The sequence below is a fragment of the Somniosus microcephalus genome, chromosome 4 (genome assembly GCF_052327205.1).
Source record: "Somniosus microcephalus isolate GS21.2 chromosome 4, FLI_Smic_1.0, whole genome shotgun sequence".
Classification (NCBI taxonomy): domain Eukaryota; kingdom Metazoa; phylum Chordata; class Chondrichthyes; order Squaliformes; family Somniosidae; genus Somniosus; species Somniosus microcephalus.
This window is the reverse complement of record NC_140990.1, coordinates 346,448,155-346,469,405: the sequence shown is the minus strand read 5'-3', so window position 1 is coordinate 346,469,405 and position 21,251 is coordinate 346,448,155. Positions and strand designations below refer to the sequence as shown.

At 54.9% G+C, this 21,251-nt stretch overlaps 1 protein-coding gene across 4 annotated transcripts in view; it reads right to left on the bottom strand.

Annotated features, from left to right (window-relative positions):
* The window catches only part of LOC147120747 (rac GTPase-activating protein 1-like), a 38,487-nt gene extending 21,054 nt beyond the window's left edge, over positions 1-17,433 (bottom strand). The window contains exons 1-9 of one of the 4 annotated variants that reach the window (XM_085986986.1): positions 17,305-17,433; positions 16,003-16,084; positions 15,667-15,720; positions 15,456-15,560; positions 12,994-13,111; positions 10,312-10,472; positions 5,421-5,585; positions 4,097-4,192; positions 3,512-3,710 (exon numbers count right to left, since the gene is read on the bottom strand). In XM_085986986.1, the coding sequence (XP_085843112.1) occupies positions 3,512-3,710; positions 4,097-4,192; positions 5,421-5,585; positions 10,312-10,472; positions 12,994-13,111; positions 15,456-15,560; positions 15,667-15,720; positions 16,003-16,084; positions 17,305-17,411 (1,087 nt within the window). In that variant the 5' untranslated portion in view covers positions 17,412-17,433. The remainder of the gene's footprint in view (positions 1-3,511; positions 3,711-4,096; positions 4,193-5,420; positions 5,586-10,311; positions 10,473-12,993; positions 13,112-15,455; positions 15,561-15,666; positions 15,721-16,002; positions 16,085-17,304) is intronic. The other 3 variants (XM_085986987.1, XM_085986989.1, XM_085986988.1) reach the window with 3 other exon arrangements.
* Between the last annotated feature and the right edge of the window lie 3,818 nt (positions 17,434-21,251).

Below are 21,251 nucleotides of genomic sequence, written 5' to 3'. Positions count from 1 at the left end.
ACCTTGGTTAGACCACACCTGGAGCACTGTGCACAGTCCTGGTCTCCATATTATAAAAAGGAGATCGAGGCACTGGAGAAGCTGCAAAAAAGATTGACAAGGATGATACCAGAACTGAGGGGTTATAACTATCAGGAAAGATTGAACAGGCTGGGGCTCTTTGCTGTAGAAAAAAAGGCTGAGGGGTGACCTGATAGAGGCCTTTAAAATTATGAAAGGGTTTGACAGAGTAGGTGGAGATGTTCACACTTCTCTACAGGCCAGTCAGTGTAACCTTGGTAGTGGGGAAGCTTTTAGAAACAGTAATCAGGGACAAAATTAACAGTCACTTGGACAAGTGTGGATTAATTAAGGAAAGCCAGCATGAATTTGTTAAAGGCAAATCGTGTTTAACTAACTTGATTGAGTTTTTTGATGAGGTAACAGAGAGTTGATGAGGTCAATGCGGTTGACGTGTACATGGATTTCCAAAAGGCATTTGACAAAGTGCCACATAATAAGCTTGCCAGCAAAGTTGAAGCCCATGGAATAATAGGGACAGTGGCAGCATGGATACGGAATTGGCTAAGTGACAGGAAACAGAGAGTAGTGGTGAACGGTTGTTTTTCGGACTGGAGGAAGGTATACAGTGGTGTTCCCCAGGGGTCGGTACTAGGACCACTGCTTCTCTTGATATATATTAATGACTTGTACGTGGGTGTACAGGGCACAATTTCAAAATTTGCAGATGACAAAACTTGGAGGCAGAGTCAACAGTGAGGAGGATCCTCAAAAAACCAAACCTTGATCCCTCCGTCCTTGCAAACTACCGCCTCATCTCCAACCTCCCTTTCCTCTCCAAAGTCCGTGAACGTGTTGTCGCCTACCAAATCCATGCCCATCTTTCCCGCAATTCCATGTTTGAATCCCTCCAATCAGGTTTCCGCCCCGCCACGGTACTGAAACGGCTCTCAGTCACAAATGACATCCTTTGTGACTGTGACAAAGGTAAACTGTCCCTCCTGATCCTTCTTGACTTGTCTGCAGCCTTTGACACGGTTGACCACTCCATCCTTCTCCAACGCCTCTCCACCATTGTCCAGCTGGGTGGGACTGCACTCGCCTGGTTCCATTCTTATCAATCTAATCGTAACCAGAGAATCACCTGCAACGGCTTCTCTTCCCGCTCCCGCATCGTTACCTCTGGTGTTCCCCAAGGATCTATCCTTGGCCCCTCCTATTTCTCATCTACATGTTGCCCCTTGGCGACATCATCCGAAAACACAGCGTCAGTTTCCACATGTACGCTGACGACACCCAGCTCTACCTCACCACCACTTCTCTCGACCCCTCCACGGTCTCTAAATTGTCAGACTGCTTGTCCAACATGCAGTTCTGGATCAGCAAACATTTTCTCCAATTAAATATTGGGAAGACCGAAGCCATTGTTTTCGGTCCCCGCCACAAACTCCGTTCCCGAGCCACTGACTCCATCCCTCTCCCCAACATCTGTCGGAGGCTGAACCACACTGTTCGCAACCTTGGTGTCATATTTGACCCTGAAATGAGCTTCTGACCACAGAGCCACAGCATAACAAAGACCGCCTACTTCCACCTCCGTAACATCGCCCGTCTCCGCCCCGCCTCAGCTCATCCGCTGCTGAAACCCTCATCCATGCCTTTGTTACCTCCAGACTCGACTATTCCAACGCACTCCTGGCTGGCCTCCCACATTCCACCCTACGTAAACTTGGTCATCCAAAACTCGGCTGCCCGTGTCCTAACTCGCACCAAGTCCCGTTCGCCCATCTCCCCTGTGCTCGCTGACCTACATTGGCTCCCGGTTAAGCAGCGCCTCAATTTCAAAATTCTCATCCTTGTTTTCAAACCCTCCATGGCCTCGCCCCTCCCTCCCCACAAGATATCTGCGCTCCTCTAATTCTGCCCTCGAGTATCCCGGATTATAATCGCTCCACCATTGGCGGCCGTGCCTTCTGTTGCCGAGGCCCTAAGCTCTGGAATTCCCTCCCTAAACCTCTCCTCCTTAAAACCTACATCTTTGACCAAGTTTCTGGTCATCTGCCCTAATTTCTTAGGTGGCTCGGTGTCAAATTGTGTGTCCTATAATACTCCTGTGAAGTGTCTTGGGACGTTTTACTAGTTAAAGGTGCTATATAAATATATATGTTGTTGTTGTACAAATTGTTATTGATAGTGATAGACTTCAGGAGGACAGAGAGAGGCTGGTGAGGTGGAATGGGGGACACGTGGCAGATGAAATTTAACATGGAAAAGTGCAAAGTCATCCATTTTGGTAGGAAGAATGAGAGGCGATATAAACTAAAGGGTACAATTCTAAAGGGGGTGCATGAACAGAGAGACCTGGGGGTATATGGGCACAAATCGTTGAAGGTGGCAGGGCAGGTTGAGAAAGTGGTTAAAAAAGCTTATGGGATTCTGGGCTTCATAAATAGAGGCATAGAGTACAAAAGTGTGGAAGTTATGATGAACCTTTATAAAACACTGGTTCGGCCCCAACTGGAGTATTGTGTCCAATTCTGGGCACCGCACTTTAGGAAGGATGTGAAGGCCTTAGAGAGGGTGCAGAGGAGATTTACAAGAATGGTTCCAGGGATGGGGGACTTCAGTTACGTGGATAGACTGGAGAAGCTGGGGTTGTTCTCCTTGGAGCAGAGAAGATTGAGAGGAGATTTGATAGAGGTGTTCAAAATCATGAGGGGTCTGGACAGAGTGGATAGAGAGAAACTGTTCCCATTGGCGGAAGGGTCGAGAACCAGAGGACACAGATTTAAGGTGATTGGCAGAAGAACCAAAACAACATGAGGAAAAACTTTTTTACGCAGCGAGTGGTTAGGATCTGGAATGCACTGCCTGAGAGGGCGGTGGAGGCAGATTCAATCACTGCTTTCAAAAGGGAGTTGGAGAAGTAGCTAAAAAAAAAATAAAAAAAATAAAAAAATAAAAAATCAGGGTTCCGGGGAAAGGGCGGGGGAGTGGGACTAGCTGAAGTGTTCCTGCAGAGTGTCCGCACGGGCTTGACGGGCCGAATGGCCTCCTCCTGCGCTGTAGCCATTCTATGATTCTACTTGTGGGCGAGACCAGACTAGGAGCCATCAATATAAGATCGTCACTAATAAACAACAGGGAATTCAGGAGAAACTTCTTTACCCAGAGAGTGGTGAGAATGTGGAACTCGCTGCCACAGGGAGTGGTTGAGGGGAATAGTACAGGTACATTTAAGGGGAGGCTCGATAAACACGAGGGAGAAAGGAATAGAGGGATATGTTGATGGGGTGAAATGAAGAGGGTGGGAGGAGGCTCGTATGGAGCAGAAACACCGGCACGGACCAGTTGGCCCTGTTTCTGTGCTGTGAATTCTAATTAATCCAGGCAGGACCCAACACCAACAGTAAATCCCACGTCTAGAACTTTACAGAATACAGCCGAGGATGCAAAGTGGAGAACATGTTAAGATACCCGGGATGTACCGAAGGAGACGGGGTCACTGTACCTGCCACTGCCATGAAGGTTGCATGGAGTCTGAAGGTCACCACAGGTTCACTCAGTTTACGGAGAAAGTCCTTCAACAGCCCACAGACCACATGGATGTTGGCGACTCGGCTCAGCAGAGGGAGGCCCTTCCCTCGCACATACTTGTCCTTCAGCTCCCTCACCACCCGCTCGCAGCCGGGCACCCTGTAGATCCCGGGCTGGGGGGGGCAAGGACAGGGCTCAGGGTTAGGAGCAGCTCATCTTCCACATCCCCTGGGGCCAGGGCAATATATCACCCAATTAACAAACCCACCTCACCCTAGCAACCCTGCCCTGACCCTCATCACCCACTGACCACCGAATCCCCCCTCCCTTCAGCGCAAAGTAACAGACCCCATAAATAACAGACCCCTGAACCCCTCGATTAGATTCCAGCCTGTAACTCACTCCTGGGTATCTGTTATTCTATATATAAAACTCCCGGACCCCCAGATTAGATTCCAGCCTGTAACTCACTCCTGGGTATCTGTTATTCTATATATAAACCCCCCGGACCCCTCGGTTAGATTCCAGCCTATAATTTGGGGTTCATGAGGATCCTTACCTCCTGTAATCCTCTCTGTTCAATTTCGTTGATACAATGGATGACAAGAGATGGGATCATGGGAGCAGTCCGTGGGGCAAAATCTGCCAGCATTCCCTGAGGGGAAACACAGGGTCAGTGAGTGAAAACCAGCCACTCAGTACAGTGGCCCTGACCTCTGCCTCCATCAGCCTTCCCATCATCATCTCTCCAGACTCTTGCTGGGGGGGGTCACAACCCCCGGGCACCAGCTGACCCTCTGGTACCTCAACAGCCAAGGGTATTCAACCATGGGGGCATCACAATTACACCCCATTGAATCCTCAGCCAACATCCACCCAGAGTCACTGGACACAGTCAGCAGCAGGGCAGGAACAAGCCCCCAGCCCCCACCCACGGGCATGGTGTCCAGCCCCAGCTCCGACTCACACCCTGACCCACATCAGTTAACTCAGCAGAGAGCGGAGCGAGTGGAACCAGGCACCTCCTTGCCTCATCTCTGCGCCGTGCTTCCCACCACATATCCACTCCTTCACCAAGACCGCCTACTCCACCTCCATCACTGCCTCCGCCCCTGACCTCCGCTGCTGAAACCCTCCTCATTACCTCCAGACTCGACTATTCCAACTCACCCCTGGCCAGTCTCCTATCTTCCACACTCCATAAAACGTGAGCTCGTCCAAACCTCCCCCCCCGGTGTCCTATCACACCCAGTCCCCTCACCCATCACCCCCCGTGTCCAACTCACACCCAGTCCCCCTCACCCATCGCCCCCCCGTGTCCTAACTCACACCCAGTCTCGTTCACCCATTGCCCCCGTGTCCTAACTCACACCCAGTCTCGTTCACCCACCACCCCCTGTGCTCGCTGACCTACATTGGTTCCTGGTCAGACAACACCTCAATTTCAAAATTCTCATGCTTAAGTTCAAATCCCTCCATGGCCTCGCCCCTCCTTCTCTCTAACCTCTAGCCCCACAATCCCCCCGAGATTTCTGCACTCCTCTAATTCTGGCCTCTTGCGCATCCCTGATTTTAATCGCTCCACCACTGGTGGCCGTGCCTTCAGCTGCCTGGGGCCCGAGCCCTGGAATTCCCTCCCTAAACCTCTCCGCCTCTCTCTCCTTTTAGACGCTCCTTAAAACCAACCTCTTTGACCAAGCTTTTGATCACCTGTCCTAATATCTTCTAATGTGCCTTGATGCCAAATGTTGTCTGATAGTCGCTCCTGTGATGCACTGCGAGACATTTTGCTACGTTAAAGGCGCTACATAAATACACATTGTTGTTGATGTCTAACGGTTTGCTGGGTCCACAAGGGGAGCTGATCCACGCTGTGTCTGTACCTCTCCGTTTTTGAGCGAGGCCACGGTGAAGTTGGGTGCACAGAGTGCCGGGCATCGTTCCTGACAATCCGGGTGGGACACCACGCTGCAGCTGCGACACTTCAATGCCATCTTCCCAAACCGGATCCGTTTCCCGCAGGGAACGCACGACTCCGGCCGAATGATCTGAGCAACGAGGAAAAGAAAAATACAACTGCAAACATTTCTCTGGGCTCGAATCTCACCGACAGAAACAAAGGCTTCACCCATTTAGAACTGGGAACCGACGGCATGGGGCCGCACTGCCGGAGGGGCGGCACTGAGGGAGCGCCGCACTGCCGGAGGGGCGGCACTGAGGGAGCGCCGCACTGCCGGAGGGGCGGCACTGAGGGAGCGCCGCACTGCCGGAGGGGCGGCACTGAGGGAGCGCCGCACTGCCGGAGGGGCGGCACTGAGGGAGCGCCGCACTGCCGGAGGGGCAGCACTGAGGGAGCGCCGCACTGCCGGAGGGGCAGCACTGAGGGAGCGCCGCACTGCCGGAGGGGCAGCACTGAGGGAGCGCCGCACTGCCGGAGGGGCGGCACTGAGGGAACGCCGCACTGCCGGAGGGGCAGCACTGAGGGAACGCCGCACTGCCGGAGGGGCGGCACTGAGGGAGCGCCGCACTGCCGGAGGGGCGGCACGGAGGGAGCGCCGCACTGCCGGAGGTGCCATCTTTCAGATGAGACATTAAACCGAAGCCCCGTTTGCTCTCTCAGGTGGATGTAAAAGATCCCATGGCACTATTTTGAAGAAGAGCAGGGGAGTTATCCCCGGTGTCCTGGGGCAATATTTATCCCTCAACCAACATCACGAACAGATTATCTTGTAATTATCAGATTGCTGTTAGTGGGATCTTGCTGTGTGCAGATTAGCTGCCGCGTTTCCGACATACCACAGTGACTCCACGTCATTGGGTGTAAAGTGCTTTGGGACATCCGAGGTTGTGAAATGCGCGGTTATGTTTGTTCTTCTGAAGGGACAGTTTAGTGCGGTTGGTTCATTCCAGTGAGTCACGGGGCCTTGAGCCAGAGGAGGTACTTCCTGTCACACTGGGCTGGCCCGAAAGAACATAAGAACATAAGAAATAGGAGCAGGAGTAGGCCAATCGGCCCCTCGAGCCTGCTCCACCATTCAATAAGATCATGGCTGATCTGATCCTAATCTCAAATCTTCTATCACCGTGCATCCACCCGAACCCATGTGATCTCCCGGGAGAGGCGAAAAACCAGATAAAGACCCAATGGCCAATTTGGGAGAAAAAAATCTGGGAAATTCCTCTCCGACCCATCTAGGCGATCGAAATTCTTCCAGGAGATCACTCTGTCCCTATATTTTCTACAGTACTTACCTTCTGTAAAGGCGATCTCCACCCCAGCCAGGAACAGGAATAAAACCATCTCCTGAAATCTAACACAGAATTAGAACACAGTAGGAGCAGAACAAGGCTACACGGCCCCTGGGCCCACTCCACTACCCACAGGGCCATGACCATTCCGAACCTAGACTCATGTCCAATTTCCTGCCCGCTCCCCGTAACCCTTAATTCCCTTTACTTCTAGGAAACTATCTATTTCTGTTTTAAATTTATTTAATGATGTAGCTTCCACAGCTTTCTGGGGCAGCAAATTCCACAAGCCTACCACCCTCTGAGTGAAGAAGTTTCTCCTCATCTCAGTTTTGAATGAGCAGCCCCTTATTTTAAGATTATGCCCCCTAGTTCTAGTTTCACCCATCATTGGGAACATCCTCACCGCATCCACCCGATCAAGCCCCTTCACAATCTTATATGTTTCAATAAGATCGCCTCTCATTCTTCTGAACTCCAATGAGTAGAGTCCCAATCTACTCAACCTCTCCTCATATGACCACCCCCTCATCCCCGGGATTAACCGAGTGAACCTTCTTTGTACTGACTCGAGAGCAAGTATGTCTTTTCTTAAGTATGGACACCAAAACTGTATGCAGTATTCCAGGTGCGGCCTCACCAATACCTTGTACAACTGCAGCAATACCTCCCTGTTTTTATATTCCAACCCCCTAGCAATAAAAGCCAACATTCCATTGGCCTTCTTAATCACTTGCTGCACCTGCATACTAACTTTTTGAGTTTCGTGCACCAGGACCCCCAGATCCCTTTGTACTACAGTACTTTCCAGTTTCTTGCCATTAAGATAATAACTTGCTCTATGATTTTTCCTGCCAAAGTGCATAACCTCACACTTTCCAGTATTGTATTCCATCTGCCAAATCTCTGCCCACTTACTTAGCCTGTCTATGTCCCTTTGCAGGTTTTTTATGTCCTCCTCACTCACTACTTTCCGTCCCATCTTAGTATCATCTGCAAACTTTGATATGTTACACTCGGTCCCCTCCTCCAAATCATTAATATAGATTGTAAAGAGTTGGGGACCCAGCACTGACCCCTGCGGAACACCACTAGTTACTGGTTGCCAATCTGAGAACGAACCATTTATCCCAACTCTCTGCTTTCTGTTAGAGAGCCAATCCTCCACCCACGCCAGAATATTACCCCCAATCCCGTGATTTTTTATCTTGAGCAATAATCTTTTGTGTGGCACCTTGTCAAATGCCTTTTGGAAGTCTAAATACACTACGTCCACTGGTTCACCTTTATCCACCCTGTATGTTACTTCCTCAAAAAACTCAAGCAAATTTGTTAAACATGACTTCCCCTTCATGAAACCATGCTGAGTTTGCCCTATTAAATTATGTTTATCCAAATGTCCCGTTACTGTCTCCTTAATAATGGACTCTAACATTTTACCAACCACAGATGTTAGGCTAACAGGTCTATAGTTTCCAGCCTTCTGCCTACTACCCTTTTTAAATAAGGGTGTTACATTCGCAGTTTTCCAATCTGCCGGGACCTTTGCTGAGTCCAGGGAGTTTTGGAAAATTATTACCAATGCATCCACAATCCCTACCGCTACTTCCCTCAAGACCCTAGGATGCAAGCCATCAGGTCCAGGGGATTTATCCGCCTTGAGTCCCATTATTTTACCAAGTACCACTTCCTTAGTGATTTTAATTGTATTTAGTTCCTCCCCCCCTAGAGCCCCCTGTTTGTCCAGTGTTGGGATATTCTTAGTGTCTTCTACTGTAAAGACTGATACAAAATAATTGTTCAGTGTTTTTGCCATCTCCATGTTTCCCACCATTAATTTCCCGGTCTCATCCTCTAAGGGACCAACATTTACTTTAGCCACCCTTTTTCTTTTTATATAACTATAGAAACTTTTACTGTCTGTTTTTATATTTTTTGCTAATTTACTTTCATAATCTATCTTCCCTTTCTTAATCAATCTTTTTGTTATTTTTTGCTGTCTTTTAAAGACTTCCCAATCTTCCATCCTCCCACTAGATTTGGCTACCTTATATGCCCGTGTTTTTAGTCGGATACTATCCTTAATTACTTTACTTAGCCACGGATGGCTATCTTTTCTTTTACACCCTTTTTTCCTCAGTGGAATATATATTTTTTGGAAGTTGTAAAATAACTCCTTAAATGTACACCACTGGTCATGTACCGTCTTACCCTTTAATCTATTTTCCCAGTCCACTCTAATTAATTCCGCTCTCATACCTTCATAGTCTCCTTTATTCAAGCTCAGCACGCTTGTTTGAGATCCAACCTTCTCACCCTCTAATTGAATATGGAATTCAACCATGTTATGGTCACTCATTCCAAGGGGATCCTTTACTAGGACATTTTTAATTAATCCCGTCTCATTACACAGGACCAGATCCAAGGTTGCTTGCCCCCTGGTCGGTTCAGTTACATACTGCTCAAGAAACCCATCCCTAATACACTCAATGAACTCTTCCTCAAGGCTGCTCTGCCCAATTTGATTTGTCCAGTTAATATGATAATTAAAATCCCCCATAATTATAGCTGTTCCCTTATTACAAGCCTCAACTATTTCCTGATTAATACTCCGTCCAACAGAGTTGCAACTGTTCGGAGGCCTATAGACTACACCCACTAGTGTTTTTTTCCCCTTATTATTCCTTACCTCCACCCAAACTGTTTCACTATCCTGCTCCTTTGACCCAATATCATTTCTCTGTATTATAGTGATTCCTTCCTTTATTAACATAGCCACCCCACCTCCTCTCCCTTCCTGCCTGTCCTTCCTGATTGTTAAATAACCTGGTATGTTTAATTCCCAGTCATGGTCACCCTGCAGCCATGTTTCTGTAATGGCCACAAGATCATACCCATATGTCATTATTTGTGCCGTTAACTCATTCATTTTGTTACGAATGCTACGTGCATTCAGATAAAGAACTTTCAAATATGTTTTGTAACACTTAGTTCCTGTTTTTTCCCTTTTTATTACTTTACTTTTTACTCCATACCTTCTGTCCCTTCCTGACACATTCTGTTTTTTAATTCCCCCACTGCTACCTAAGTCTATGAAAGCTCAGTGTCCGACCCACTGCCCCAACAATCTACCAGACAGGAGAAAGCTTCACCCACACTCCCGTGCCCACTCATTCACTCTCGCTCCCTTCCCCATTCCCCGCTCCCTTCACTCCCAATCTCACCCCACGACCACCAGCAGGTTCCACACCGTATGTGACCCCATGAACCGGAGCAGGGTTCACCCCCCCCACCCGACCCCGAGCGGGGTTCACCCCCCCCCCCACCCGACCCCGAGCGGGGTTCACCCCCCCCCACCCGACCCCGAGCGGGGTTCACCCCCCCCCCCCCACCCGACCCCGAGCGGGGTTCACCCCCCCCCACCCCCCACCCGACCCCGAGCAGGGTTCACCCCCCCCCCACCCGACCCCGAGCGGGGTTCACCCCCCCCACCCGACCCCGAGCGGGGTTCACACCGTATTTTACCGTTTTTGAGACGAAGATGTGTGGCCGGGCCGGGCCTGGGTTCCTGGGTGTTGTGAAGGGGTCTGGAGATGCGGGTTTTGGTGCTGCTGTTGCTGGAGGTGCTGGAGCAGTCAGCAGGGTCTGTTGGTTCCCCACACTGCTGTACTGAACAGTGATCTGCTCTGTTACACAAAGGAGATACAAGTCAACTGCGAGCTTCCCTCAACATTTGCAACTGCACACACTGCAGCACGAGCAGGAGAGATTCCGAATCACTTGGATACTAAATCTTTGCATCTTTACATTTGTACTGAAGCCCAGCAATTCAAGCAACAGTTACTGCTAGCTGGGTCCTCAAGGTTCAAGGAATTCAATTCAAATACAAACATCATGCGGGCAACATTCCTGCTAAACTGTGCGGCCGCGCAGCGGTCAGGGGTCCCGTGCAGTCTGCTCTCCGGCTTTGACATGGAAGCGCGCAGGCACGAGAAATTGAACAGCTAGTTAAAGGGACCGAGATTAGATGGAACATTGTCAATCAAGGATGTACTTGATACCCCACAGGCAATTAGAGGAGCGCAGAGATCTCAGGGGATTGTGGGGCTGGAGGAGGTTACAGAGATCTCGGGGGATTGTGAGGCTGGAGGAGGTTACAGAGATCTCGGGGGATTGCGAGGCTGGAGGAGGTTACAGAGATATCGGGGGATTGTGAGGCTGGAGGAGGTTACAGAGATCTCGGGCGATTTTGAGGCTGGAGGAGGTTACAGAGATCTCGGGGGGTTGTGAGGCTGGAGGAGGTTACAGAGATTTCGGGGGGTTGTGAGGCTGGAGGAGGTTACAGAGATCTCGGGGGGCTGGAGGAGGTTAGAGAGAGAGGGAGGGGTGAGGCCATGGAGGGATTTGAAAACAAGGATGAGAATGTTAAAATCATGGGGTTGCTGGACCGAGAGCCAATGTAGGTCAGCGAGCACAGGCGGGGGGGGGATGGGTGAGGGGGACTGGGTGTGAGTTAGGACACGGGGGATGAGGAGGGACGGGACTGGGTGTGAGTTAGGACACGGGGGGTGAGGAGGGACGGGACTGGGTGCGAGTTAGGACACGGGGGGGTGATGGGTGAGGGGACTGGGTGAGAGTTAGGACACGGGGGGTGAGGGGTGAACGGGACCGGGTGCGAGGAGGGACGGGACCGGGTGCGAGTTAGGACACGGGGGTGAGGAGGGACGGGACCGGGTGCGAGTTAGGACACGGGGGGTGAGGAGGGACAGGACCGGGTGCGAGTTAGGACACGGGGGTGAGGAGGGACGGGACCGGGTGCGAGTTAGGACACGGGGGGTGAGGAGGGACAGGACCGGGTGCGAGTTAGGACACGGGGGGGTGAGGAGGGACGGGACTGGGTGTGAGTTAGGACACGGGGGGGTGAGGAGGGACAGGACCGGGTGCAAGTTAGGACACGGGGGGGTGAGGAGGGACGGGACTGGGTGTGAGTTAGGACACGGGGGGGTGAGGAGGGACGGGACCGGGTGCGAGGAGGGACACGGGGGTGAGGAGGGACGGGACCGGGTGCGAGTTAGGACACGGGGGTGAGGAGGGACGGGACTGGGTGTGAGTTAGGACACGGGGGGGTGAGGGGTGAGGGGACTGGGTGTGAGTTAGGACACGGGGGGTGAGGAGGGACGGGACTGGGTGCGAGTTAGGACACGGGGGTGAGGAGGGACGGGACTGGGTGTGAGTTAGGACACCGGGGGTGAGTTAGGACACGGGGGGGGTGGGGGGGGGTGAGGAGGGACGGGACCGGGTGTGAGTTAGGACACGGGGGGGTGAGGAGGGACGGGACCGGGTGTGAGTTAGGACACGGGGGGTGAGTTAGGACACGGGGGGGGGGGGGGGGGGGTGAGGAGGGACGGGACCGGGTGTGAGTTAGGACACGGGGGTGAGGAGGGACGGGACTGGGTGTGAGTTAGGACACGGAGGTGAGGAGGGACGGGACTGGGTGTGAGTTAGGACACGGGGGGTGAGGAGGGACGGGACTGGGTGCGAGTTAGGACACGGGGGGTGAGGAGGGATGGGACCGGGTGTGAGTTAGGACACGGGGGGTGAGGAGGGACGGGACTGGGTGTGAGTTAGGACACGGGGGGTGAGGAGGGACGGGACCGGGTGTGAGTTAGGACACGGGGGGTGAGGAGGGACGGGACCGGGTGAGTGTTAGGACATGGGGGGTGAGGAGGGACGGGACCGGGTGCGAGTTAGGACACGGGGTGTGAGTTAGGACACGGGGGGGAGGAGGGGGGACGGGACCAGGTGCGAGTTAGGACACGGGGGGTGAGGAGGGACGGGACCGGGTGAGAGTTAGGACATGGGGGGGTGAGGGGTGAGGGGACTGGGTGTGAGTTATGACACGGGGTTGGGGGGGGGGGGGGGGTGATGGGTGAGGGGACCGGGTGTGAGTTAGGACACGGGGGGTGATGGGTGAGGGGACTGGGTGAGAGTTATGACACGGGGTGGGGGGGGGGTGGTGATGGGTGAGGGGACCGGGTGTGAGTTAGGACACGGGGGGTGATGGGTGAGGGGACTGGGTGAGAGTTATGACACGGGGTGGGGGGGGGGTGGTGATGGGTGAGGGGACTGGGTGAGAGTTAGGATCATTTGAGAGTTAGTGGTTCCAGGAAGCTCTCCCATCCCCCGCACACCATGAGTATCCCAAACCTGCCAAGACGCTGAGCCGCCTGTTCCAGTCGGAGCGCCGGCGAGGAGCCACTTCCATCGGGGACCTGGTACGAAGACCGCACCCGTTGTCCGTTTTACTGCCAGTCGTGTCACTGGCCTAGAATCAAAACAGAAAGAGAGACTCGCATTTTTATAGCACCTGTCACCACCTCAGGATGTCCCAAATCACTTTACAGCCAATGTGTACATTTTGAAGTGTGGTCACTGTTGTAATGTAGGAAACGCAGCAGCCAATTTGTGCACAGGAAGATCCCACAAACAGCAATGTGACGATGACCAGATCATCTGTTTTTAGTGATGTTGGTTGAGGGATAAATATTGGCCCCAGGGACAACTCACCTGCTCTTCTTCGAAATAGTGGCCATGGGGTCTTTTATGTCCATGCAGGTACAGCAAGCAATAAGGAAGGCAAATGGCATGTTGGCCTTTATTGCAGGGGGTTGGAGTATAAGAGTGAGGAAGTCTTGCTACAATTGTACAGGGCCTTGGTGAGACCACACCTGGAGTACTGGGCACAGTTTTGGTCTCCTTATCTAAGGAAGGATATACTTGCCTTGGAGGCGGTGCAACGGAGGTTCACTAGATTGATTCCTGGGATGAGAGGGCTGTCCTATGAGGAGAGATTGTGTAGATTGGGCCGATACTCTCTGGAGTTTAGAAGAATGAGAGGTGATCTCATTGAAACATACAAGATTCTGAGGGGGATTGACAGGGTAGATGCTGAGAGGTTGTTTCCCCCTGGCTGGAGAGTCTAGAACTAGGGGTCACAGTCTCAGGATAAGGGGTTGGCCATTTAGGACTGAGATGATGAGAAATTTCTTCACTCAGAGGGTGGTGAATCTTTGGAATTCTCTCCCCCAGAGGGCTGTGGAGGCTCAGTCGTTGAGTATATTCAAGGCTGAGATCGAGAGATTTTTGGACTCTAGGGGAATCGAGGGATCGGGCGGGAAAATGGCGTTGCGGTCGATGATCAGCCATAATCTTATTGAATGGTGGAGCAGGCTCGAGGGGCCAAATGGCTGACTCCTGTTCCTAAATCTTGTGTTCTTCTGTCCATCCGAAAGATGGCACCAGATAGTGCAGCACTCCCTCAGTACTGCCCCTCCGACAGTGCGGCGCTCCCTCAGTACTGACCCTCCGACAGTGCAGCGCTCCCTCAGTACTGACCCTCCGACAGAGCGGTGCTCCCTCAGTACTGACCCTCCGACAGTGCGGCGCTCCCTCAGTACTGACCCTCCGACAGAGCAGCGCTCCCTCAGTACTGCCCCTCCGACAGTGCGGCGCTCCCTCAGTACTGCCCCTCCGACAGTGCGGCGCTCCCTCAGTACTGCCCCTCCGACAGTGCGGCGCTCCCTCAGTACTGCCCCTCCGACAGTGCGGCGCTCCCTCAGTACTGACCCTCCGACAGTGCTGCGCTCCCTCAGTACTGACCCTCCGACAGAGCAGTGCTCCCTCAGTACTGACCCTCCGACAGTGCAGCGCTCCCTCAGTACTGACCCTCCGACAGTGCGGCGCTCCCTCAGTACTGCCCCTCCGACAGTGCAGCGCTCCCTCAGTACTGCCCCTCCGACAGTGCGGCGCTCCCTCAGTACTGCCCCTCCGACAGTGCGGCGCTCCCTCAGTACTGCCCCTCCGACAGTGCGGCGCTCCCTCAGTACTGCCCCTCCGACAGTGCGGCGCTCCCTCAGTACTGCCCCTCCGACAGTGCGGCGCTCCCTCAGTACTGACCCTCCGACAGAGCAGTGCTCCCTCAGTACTGACCCTCCGACAGTGCAGCGCTCCCTCAGTACTGACCCTCCGACAGTGCGGCGCTCCCTCAGTACTGACCCTCCGACAGAGCAGCGCTCCCTCAGTACTGCCCCTCCGACAGTGCAGCGCTCCCTCAGTACTGACCCTCCGACAGAGCAGCGCTCCCTCAGTACTGACCCTCCGACAGTGCAGCGCTCCCTCAGTACTGCCCCTCCGACAGTGCAGCGCTCCCTCAGTACTGCACTGGAAGTGTCAGCCTGGATTATGGGCTCGAGTCTCTGGAGTGGGACTTGAACCCACGACCTCCTGACTCGGAGATGAGCGAGATACCCACTGTTCACGGCTAACACCAGTCAGGACACCCATCGCATGAGCATCACTGACCACGGCTTCATCTGCAGAAAGAGTTTCTTGTGGGACAGGCTGTCCCCTTCCCCCCTCCGCCGTCAACATTCAGACCATGTGCGCACACACCCCACACCCAGACATGGCCCAGACCCTCTCACCGCACCCCCAGACATGGCCCAGACCCTCACACCCCGCACCCAGACATGGCCCAGACCTCGCACCCAGACATGTCCCAGACCCTCGCACCGCACAGCCAGACATGGCCCAGACCTCGCACCGCACAGCCAGACATGGCCCAGACACTGCCCAGTCCCAATGGCCACCCAGAAACAAAAGTCACCTACACTTCCTGGTGCGGAGCCCACATGGTCCATGTTCTGGTCGGAGGAGAGTGACCGGGATCTCCTAGCGGTGACTGGAGGCCCATCAACCAGGATACGGCTGGAACACTGGAAGAGAAACAGAGGAAGATCCCAGGGTGAATGGCCTGCCTCAATCACAGCCCTGGACAACATGGAAATAGCAGTGAAAGAGGCGATTCACTGGTTTCCGTACCCGCTTGTCCCGGTTCTTCTGCTTCATTGGTTTCACTGCCGACACATTCACGTCCTGCAACAGGAGAGGCGCGTTAATTAACCCCTCGATACCCTCCACTGGGACTGGGCACCTGCCCATTGCCACCCGTCCATTATTCTGCCCCTCCCCCCAAAACATGGCACCCCTACCCACCCCCAGAAACAGGGCCCGATCCCCTCCCTTCCCATCCTCCCCCACCCGACCATCCACCCACCCCCCCGCTCCAGAGAGCCGCAAGATGGGACAGCACCTACATCTGACATTATCCCCCCTCTCCCCACCCACCCCCATCCCACGCACGGACCCAACTCTCACCGACATCTCTTCACAGGTTCTGTCATAACTGATCCCCGAATGGGAGAGGTTGGAAGTCAATGTCTCATCAACCACAGGGAGTCTGAAAAAGGAGACGGGAGATCGGGTAAAGGGAAGAAGGAACTTGCATTTCTATAGCGCCTTCCACCACCTCAGGACGTCCCAATGCGCTTTACAGCCAGGACAGCACCCATAGCCAATGACGTACTGAGGGTACGGGGGTAGAACCTGCCTAACTAGAGCTCGGACAGGGGGGCTGAACAAACTTCAAGTGAGCCATGGACAGCCGTCCATAAAAAGATGTCGCGGCAGAGAAAGGAGCAGGATAAAGATCCTAGTGTTTCTTCTCCTACAGCACCTCCTGAACCCACGACCTCTACCACCTAGAAGGACAAGGGCAGCAGGCGCGTGGGAACACCACCACCTCCAAGTTCCCCTCCAAGTCACACACCATCCTGACTTGGAAATGTATCGCCGTTCCTTCATCGCCGCTGGGTCAAAATCCTGGAACTCCCTCCCCAACAGCACTGTGGGAGAACCTTCACCACACGGACTGCAGCGGTTCAAGAAGGTGGCTCACCACCACCTTCGAGGGCAACTAGGGATGGGCAATAAATGCTGGTCCTGCCAGCAACACCCTCATCCCGAGAATAATTTTTTTTTAAAAAGGTCATAGGAATGAGTACAAAGAGAGTCTCAAATACTCCACAGGACACATCCCAGTAATAGACGAGCAAGCGAAGAGGGGGGTCATCTGTGGAGATCTGTGAACCGTGGGGGAATAGCGCTCCTCCGACAGTGCGGCGCTCCCTCAGTACTGACCCTCCGACAGTGCGGCGCTCCCTCAGTATTGCCCCCTCCGACAGTGCGGCGCTCCCTCAGTACTGACCCTCCGACAGTGCGGCGCTCCCTCAGTGTTGCCCCTCTGACAGTGCAGCACTCCCTCAGTACTGCCCCTCCGACAGTGCGGCGCTCCCTCAGTACTGACCCTCCGACAGTGCGGCGCTCCCTCAGTACTGAGGGAGCCTGGGCCTGTCCTGCTGTGTATGGGGCTCAGTACCATATCGGCTGTGACACGTACTCACTGCACAGCTAGTTTTATACTCGAGTGTACGCTTGAAACATCCCTGTTGTACCAAGGCACAGCTCGAGAGAGATTCCATTTCGCCACCAGGAATCCCCTGGCCTCAGTGACTGGTGACAAACGCCAAGCCCTTGCGCAGTGTCCCCAGAGGGTTGCAGGGATTGCAGGCCCTGGGAGGGAAGCTAGCTGGTGGGACAAGGTGGCAGTGCAGACTGTACCTGGCACAGCGCTGTCCCGTTGGCCCAGTGCGACTGGTCAGAGCAGTGAGCAGATTCTTCCGATCTTCATCCTGCAATGCCTTGGTTGGAGCTTCTGTCCTCAGCATATCATGGACCAGCTGTAGCTTGCGTTCCTGGGGAGCGGGCAGAAACATAGAAGATAGGAGCAGGAGTAGGCCATTCGGCCCCTCGAGCCTGCTCTGCCATTCAATGCGATCATGGCTGATCATCCAAATTCAGTACCCTGTCCCTGCCTTCTCCCCATACCCCTTGATCCCTTTAGCCTTAAGAAATATATCCAACTCCTTCTTGAATATATTTAATGAATTGGCCTCTACTGCCTTCTGTGGTAGAGAATTCCACAGGTTCACCACACTCTGGGTGAAGAAATTCCTCCTCATCTCTGTCCTAAATGGCTTCCCCCTTATCCTTAGACTGTGACCCCTGGTTCTGGACTCCCCGACCATCGGGAACATCCTTCCTGCATCTAGTCTGTCTAGTCCTGTTAGAATTTTATAAGTTTCAATGAGATCCCCTCTCATTCTTCTAAACTCCAGCGAGTACAAGCCCAATCGACCCAATCTCTCCTCATACGTCATTCCTGCCATCCCAGGGATCAGTCTGGTGAATCTTCGCTGCACTCCCTCCATGGCAAGAACATCCTTCCTCAGATAAGGCGACCAAAACTGCACACAATACTCAAGGTGTGGTCTCACCAAGGCCCTGTACAACTGCAGCAAGACCTCCTTGTTCTTGTACTCGAATCCTCTCATTACAAACAGAAAGTACAATAAATAGGAGGAGAATAATATGGAAGTTTGGTGGGTGTGGAAGAGGAGGGGTGGCAGAGGGAGTCTCAGCCCAGCTCCTCATCTCACTCCGAGCAGAGAAAGTGCAGCTGCCGTGGGGTATGGAAGCGTCAGACTGGTATGAGACGGGCTCGGTGTGGAGGGTGGGTTTGAAGCACGTTAATAAAGGCACCACGAGGACAGTGGCTTTCTGTACCTAGTCCTGCAACTTCACGAATGCACTGCCTGAAGGTATAATCTCAATGGGACTATTTTGAGGGGGTGCAGGAGCAGAGGGACCTGGGGGCAGATACACAAATCCTTGTAAATAGGGGGAGTGGGACTAATTGGAGAGCTCGCTCAAAGTGCCGGCACAGGCTCGATGGGCCGAATAGTCTCCTTCTGTGATTAAGTGCAAGTGCAGTCAGACATAGCACAGACGAGGGAGAGAACATCACTACCCCTCAAAAAAACTCAACTAGCTCACACATGACTTGCCCAGAACAACTCCACACCGACTCTCTGATCAGCTCACACGTGTTCTGGTGCAGAGTCAATCTGTCGCCGATAGATTTATAAAACCGAGTTCCCGAGACCTGCCATATGCCCAATCAGCAATCCCGAACCTGGGTTCCCTCCCAGCAATCCTTCCACGACCTGTGAAAATAGTTTTGCAGGTTTCTATATGGCTGATATTTTGTTAAAGGGAGATTTGAGAGGTGTTCAAATTATCTGGGGTTTTTGATAGAAGGAGAAAGTGTTTCCAGTGGCAGGCGGGTCGGTAACCAGAGGACACAGATTGAAGGTAATCGGTAAAAGACCAGAGGGGGAGACAAGGAAACATTTTTTACGCAGCGAGTTGTTGTGATCTGGAATGCGCTGCCTGAAAGGGCGGTGGAAGCAGATTCAATAATAACTTTCAAAAGGGAATTGGAGAAATACTTGAAGGGAAAACATTTGCAGGGCTCAGAGGAAAGAGCAGGGAAAGTGGGACTAATTGGCGAGCTCTACCCCCCACAGCCCCCTCCCCCTCACATCCCTGTGGTACAGCCATAGGACAAACCACAAGATTGCTATCTGGGCCATGAAGGATGGAGACGGAATAACAGTCACGTTGATTAATAACTGGGCCAGAGAGAGAATATCTAATAAAAAGCTGCAGAGATCCCGTTATACATGACCTATTTTCACACTCACTAATCAATCCCAAGTCCAACAGTAATGAGTTGAATAAATCAAAACCATTACGACAATAACAAATCCACTGGGCTGAGGGTTACGATTCCAACCAGGGTCCATTGTGGATTCCACCAAGCTCCCAGACTGTCCAACGCCCCCACCCCCCCCGCCCCAGCCCTTCCCCCACCCCCCCGCCCCAGCCCTTCCCCCACCCCCCCGCCCCAGCCCTTCCCCCAAACCCCCCCACAGCCCTTCCCCCACCCCCCCGCCCCAGCCCTTCCCCCACCCCCCCGCCCCAGCCCTTCCCCCACCCCCCCGCCCCAGCCCTTCCCCCACCCCCCCGCCCCAGCCCTTCCCCCACCCCCCCCGCCCCAGCCCTTCCCCCACCCCCCCCGCCCCCAGCCCTTCCCCCACCCCCCCGCCCCAGCCCTTCCCCCACCCCCCACAGCCCTTCCCCCAAACCCCCCCACAGCCCTTCCCCCAAACCCCCCCACAGCCCTTCCCCCAAACCCCCCCACAGCCCTTCCCCCAAACCCCCCCACAGCCCTTCCCCCAAACCCCCCCACAGCCCTTCCCCAAACCCCCCCACAGCCCTTCCCCCAAACCCCCCCACAGCCCTTCCCCCAAACCCCCCACAGCCCTTCCCCCCAAACCCCCCCACAGCCTTCCCCCAAACCCCCCCACAGCCCTTCCCCCCAAACCCCCCCACAGCCCTTCCCCCCACCACCCTTCCCCCCCCCAACAGCCCTTCCCCCAAACCCCCCCAGCCCTTCCCCCAAACCCCCCCAGCCCTTCCCCCAAACCCCCCCAGCCCTTCCCCCAAATCCCCCCCAGCCCTTCCCCCAAACCCCCCCCCAGCCCTTCCCCCAAACCCCCCCAGCCCTTCCCCCAAATCCCCCCCAGCCCTTCCCCCAAACCCCCCCCCAGCCCTTCCCCCAAACCCCCCCCCAGCCCTTCCCCCAAACCCCCCCAGCCCTTCCCCCACCCCCGCCCTTCCCCCACCCCCCCCGGCCCAGCCCTTCCCCCACCCCCCCGCCCCAGCCCTTCCCCCACCCCCCCGCCCCAGCCCTTCCCCCACCCCAGCCCTTCCCCCAAACCCCCCGCCCTTCCCCCAAACCCCCCCACAGCCCTTCCCCCAAACCCCCCCACAGCCCTTCCCCCAAACCCCCCCAGCCCTTCCCCCAAACCCCCCCAGCCCTTCCCCCAAATCCCCCCCAGCCCTTCCCCCAAACCCCCCCCAGCCCTTCCCCCACCCCCGCCCTTCCCCCACCCCCCCCGGCCCAGCCCTTCCCCCACCCCAGCCCTTCCCCCAAACCCCCCCGCCCTTCCCCCAAACCCCCCCACAGCCCTTCCCCCCAAACCCCCCCACAGCCCTTCCCCCAAACCCCCCCCCAGCCCTTCCCCCAAACCCCCCCCCAGCCCTTCCCCCAAACCCCCCCCAGCCCTTCCCCCACCCCCGCCCTTCCCCCACCCCCCCCGGCCCAGCCCTTCCCCCACCCCCCCGCCCCAGCCCTTCCCCCACCCCAGCCCTTCCCCCAAACCCCCCGCCCTTCCCCCAAACCCCCCCACAGCCCTTCCCCCAAACCCCCCCACAGCCCTTCCCCCAAACCCCCCCACAGCCCTTCCCCCAAACCCCCCCCAGCCCTTCCCCCAAACCCCCCCAGCCCTTCCCCCAAACCCCCCCAGCCCTTCCCCCAAATCCCCCCCAGCCCTTCCCCCAAACCCCCCCCAGCCCTTCCCCCACCCCCGCCCTTCCCCCACCCCCCCCGGCCCAGCCCTTCCCCCAAACCCCCCCGCCCTTCCCCCCAAACCCCCCCACAGCCCTTCCCCCCCAAACCCCCCCACAGCCCTTCCCCCCAAACCCCCCCACAGCCCTTCCCCCCAAACCCCCCCACAGCCCTTCCCCCCTCACAGCCCTTCCCCCAACCCCCCCGCCCTTCCCCCAACAGCCCGTCCCCCCAAACCCCCCCACAGCCCTTC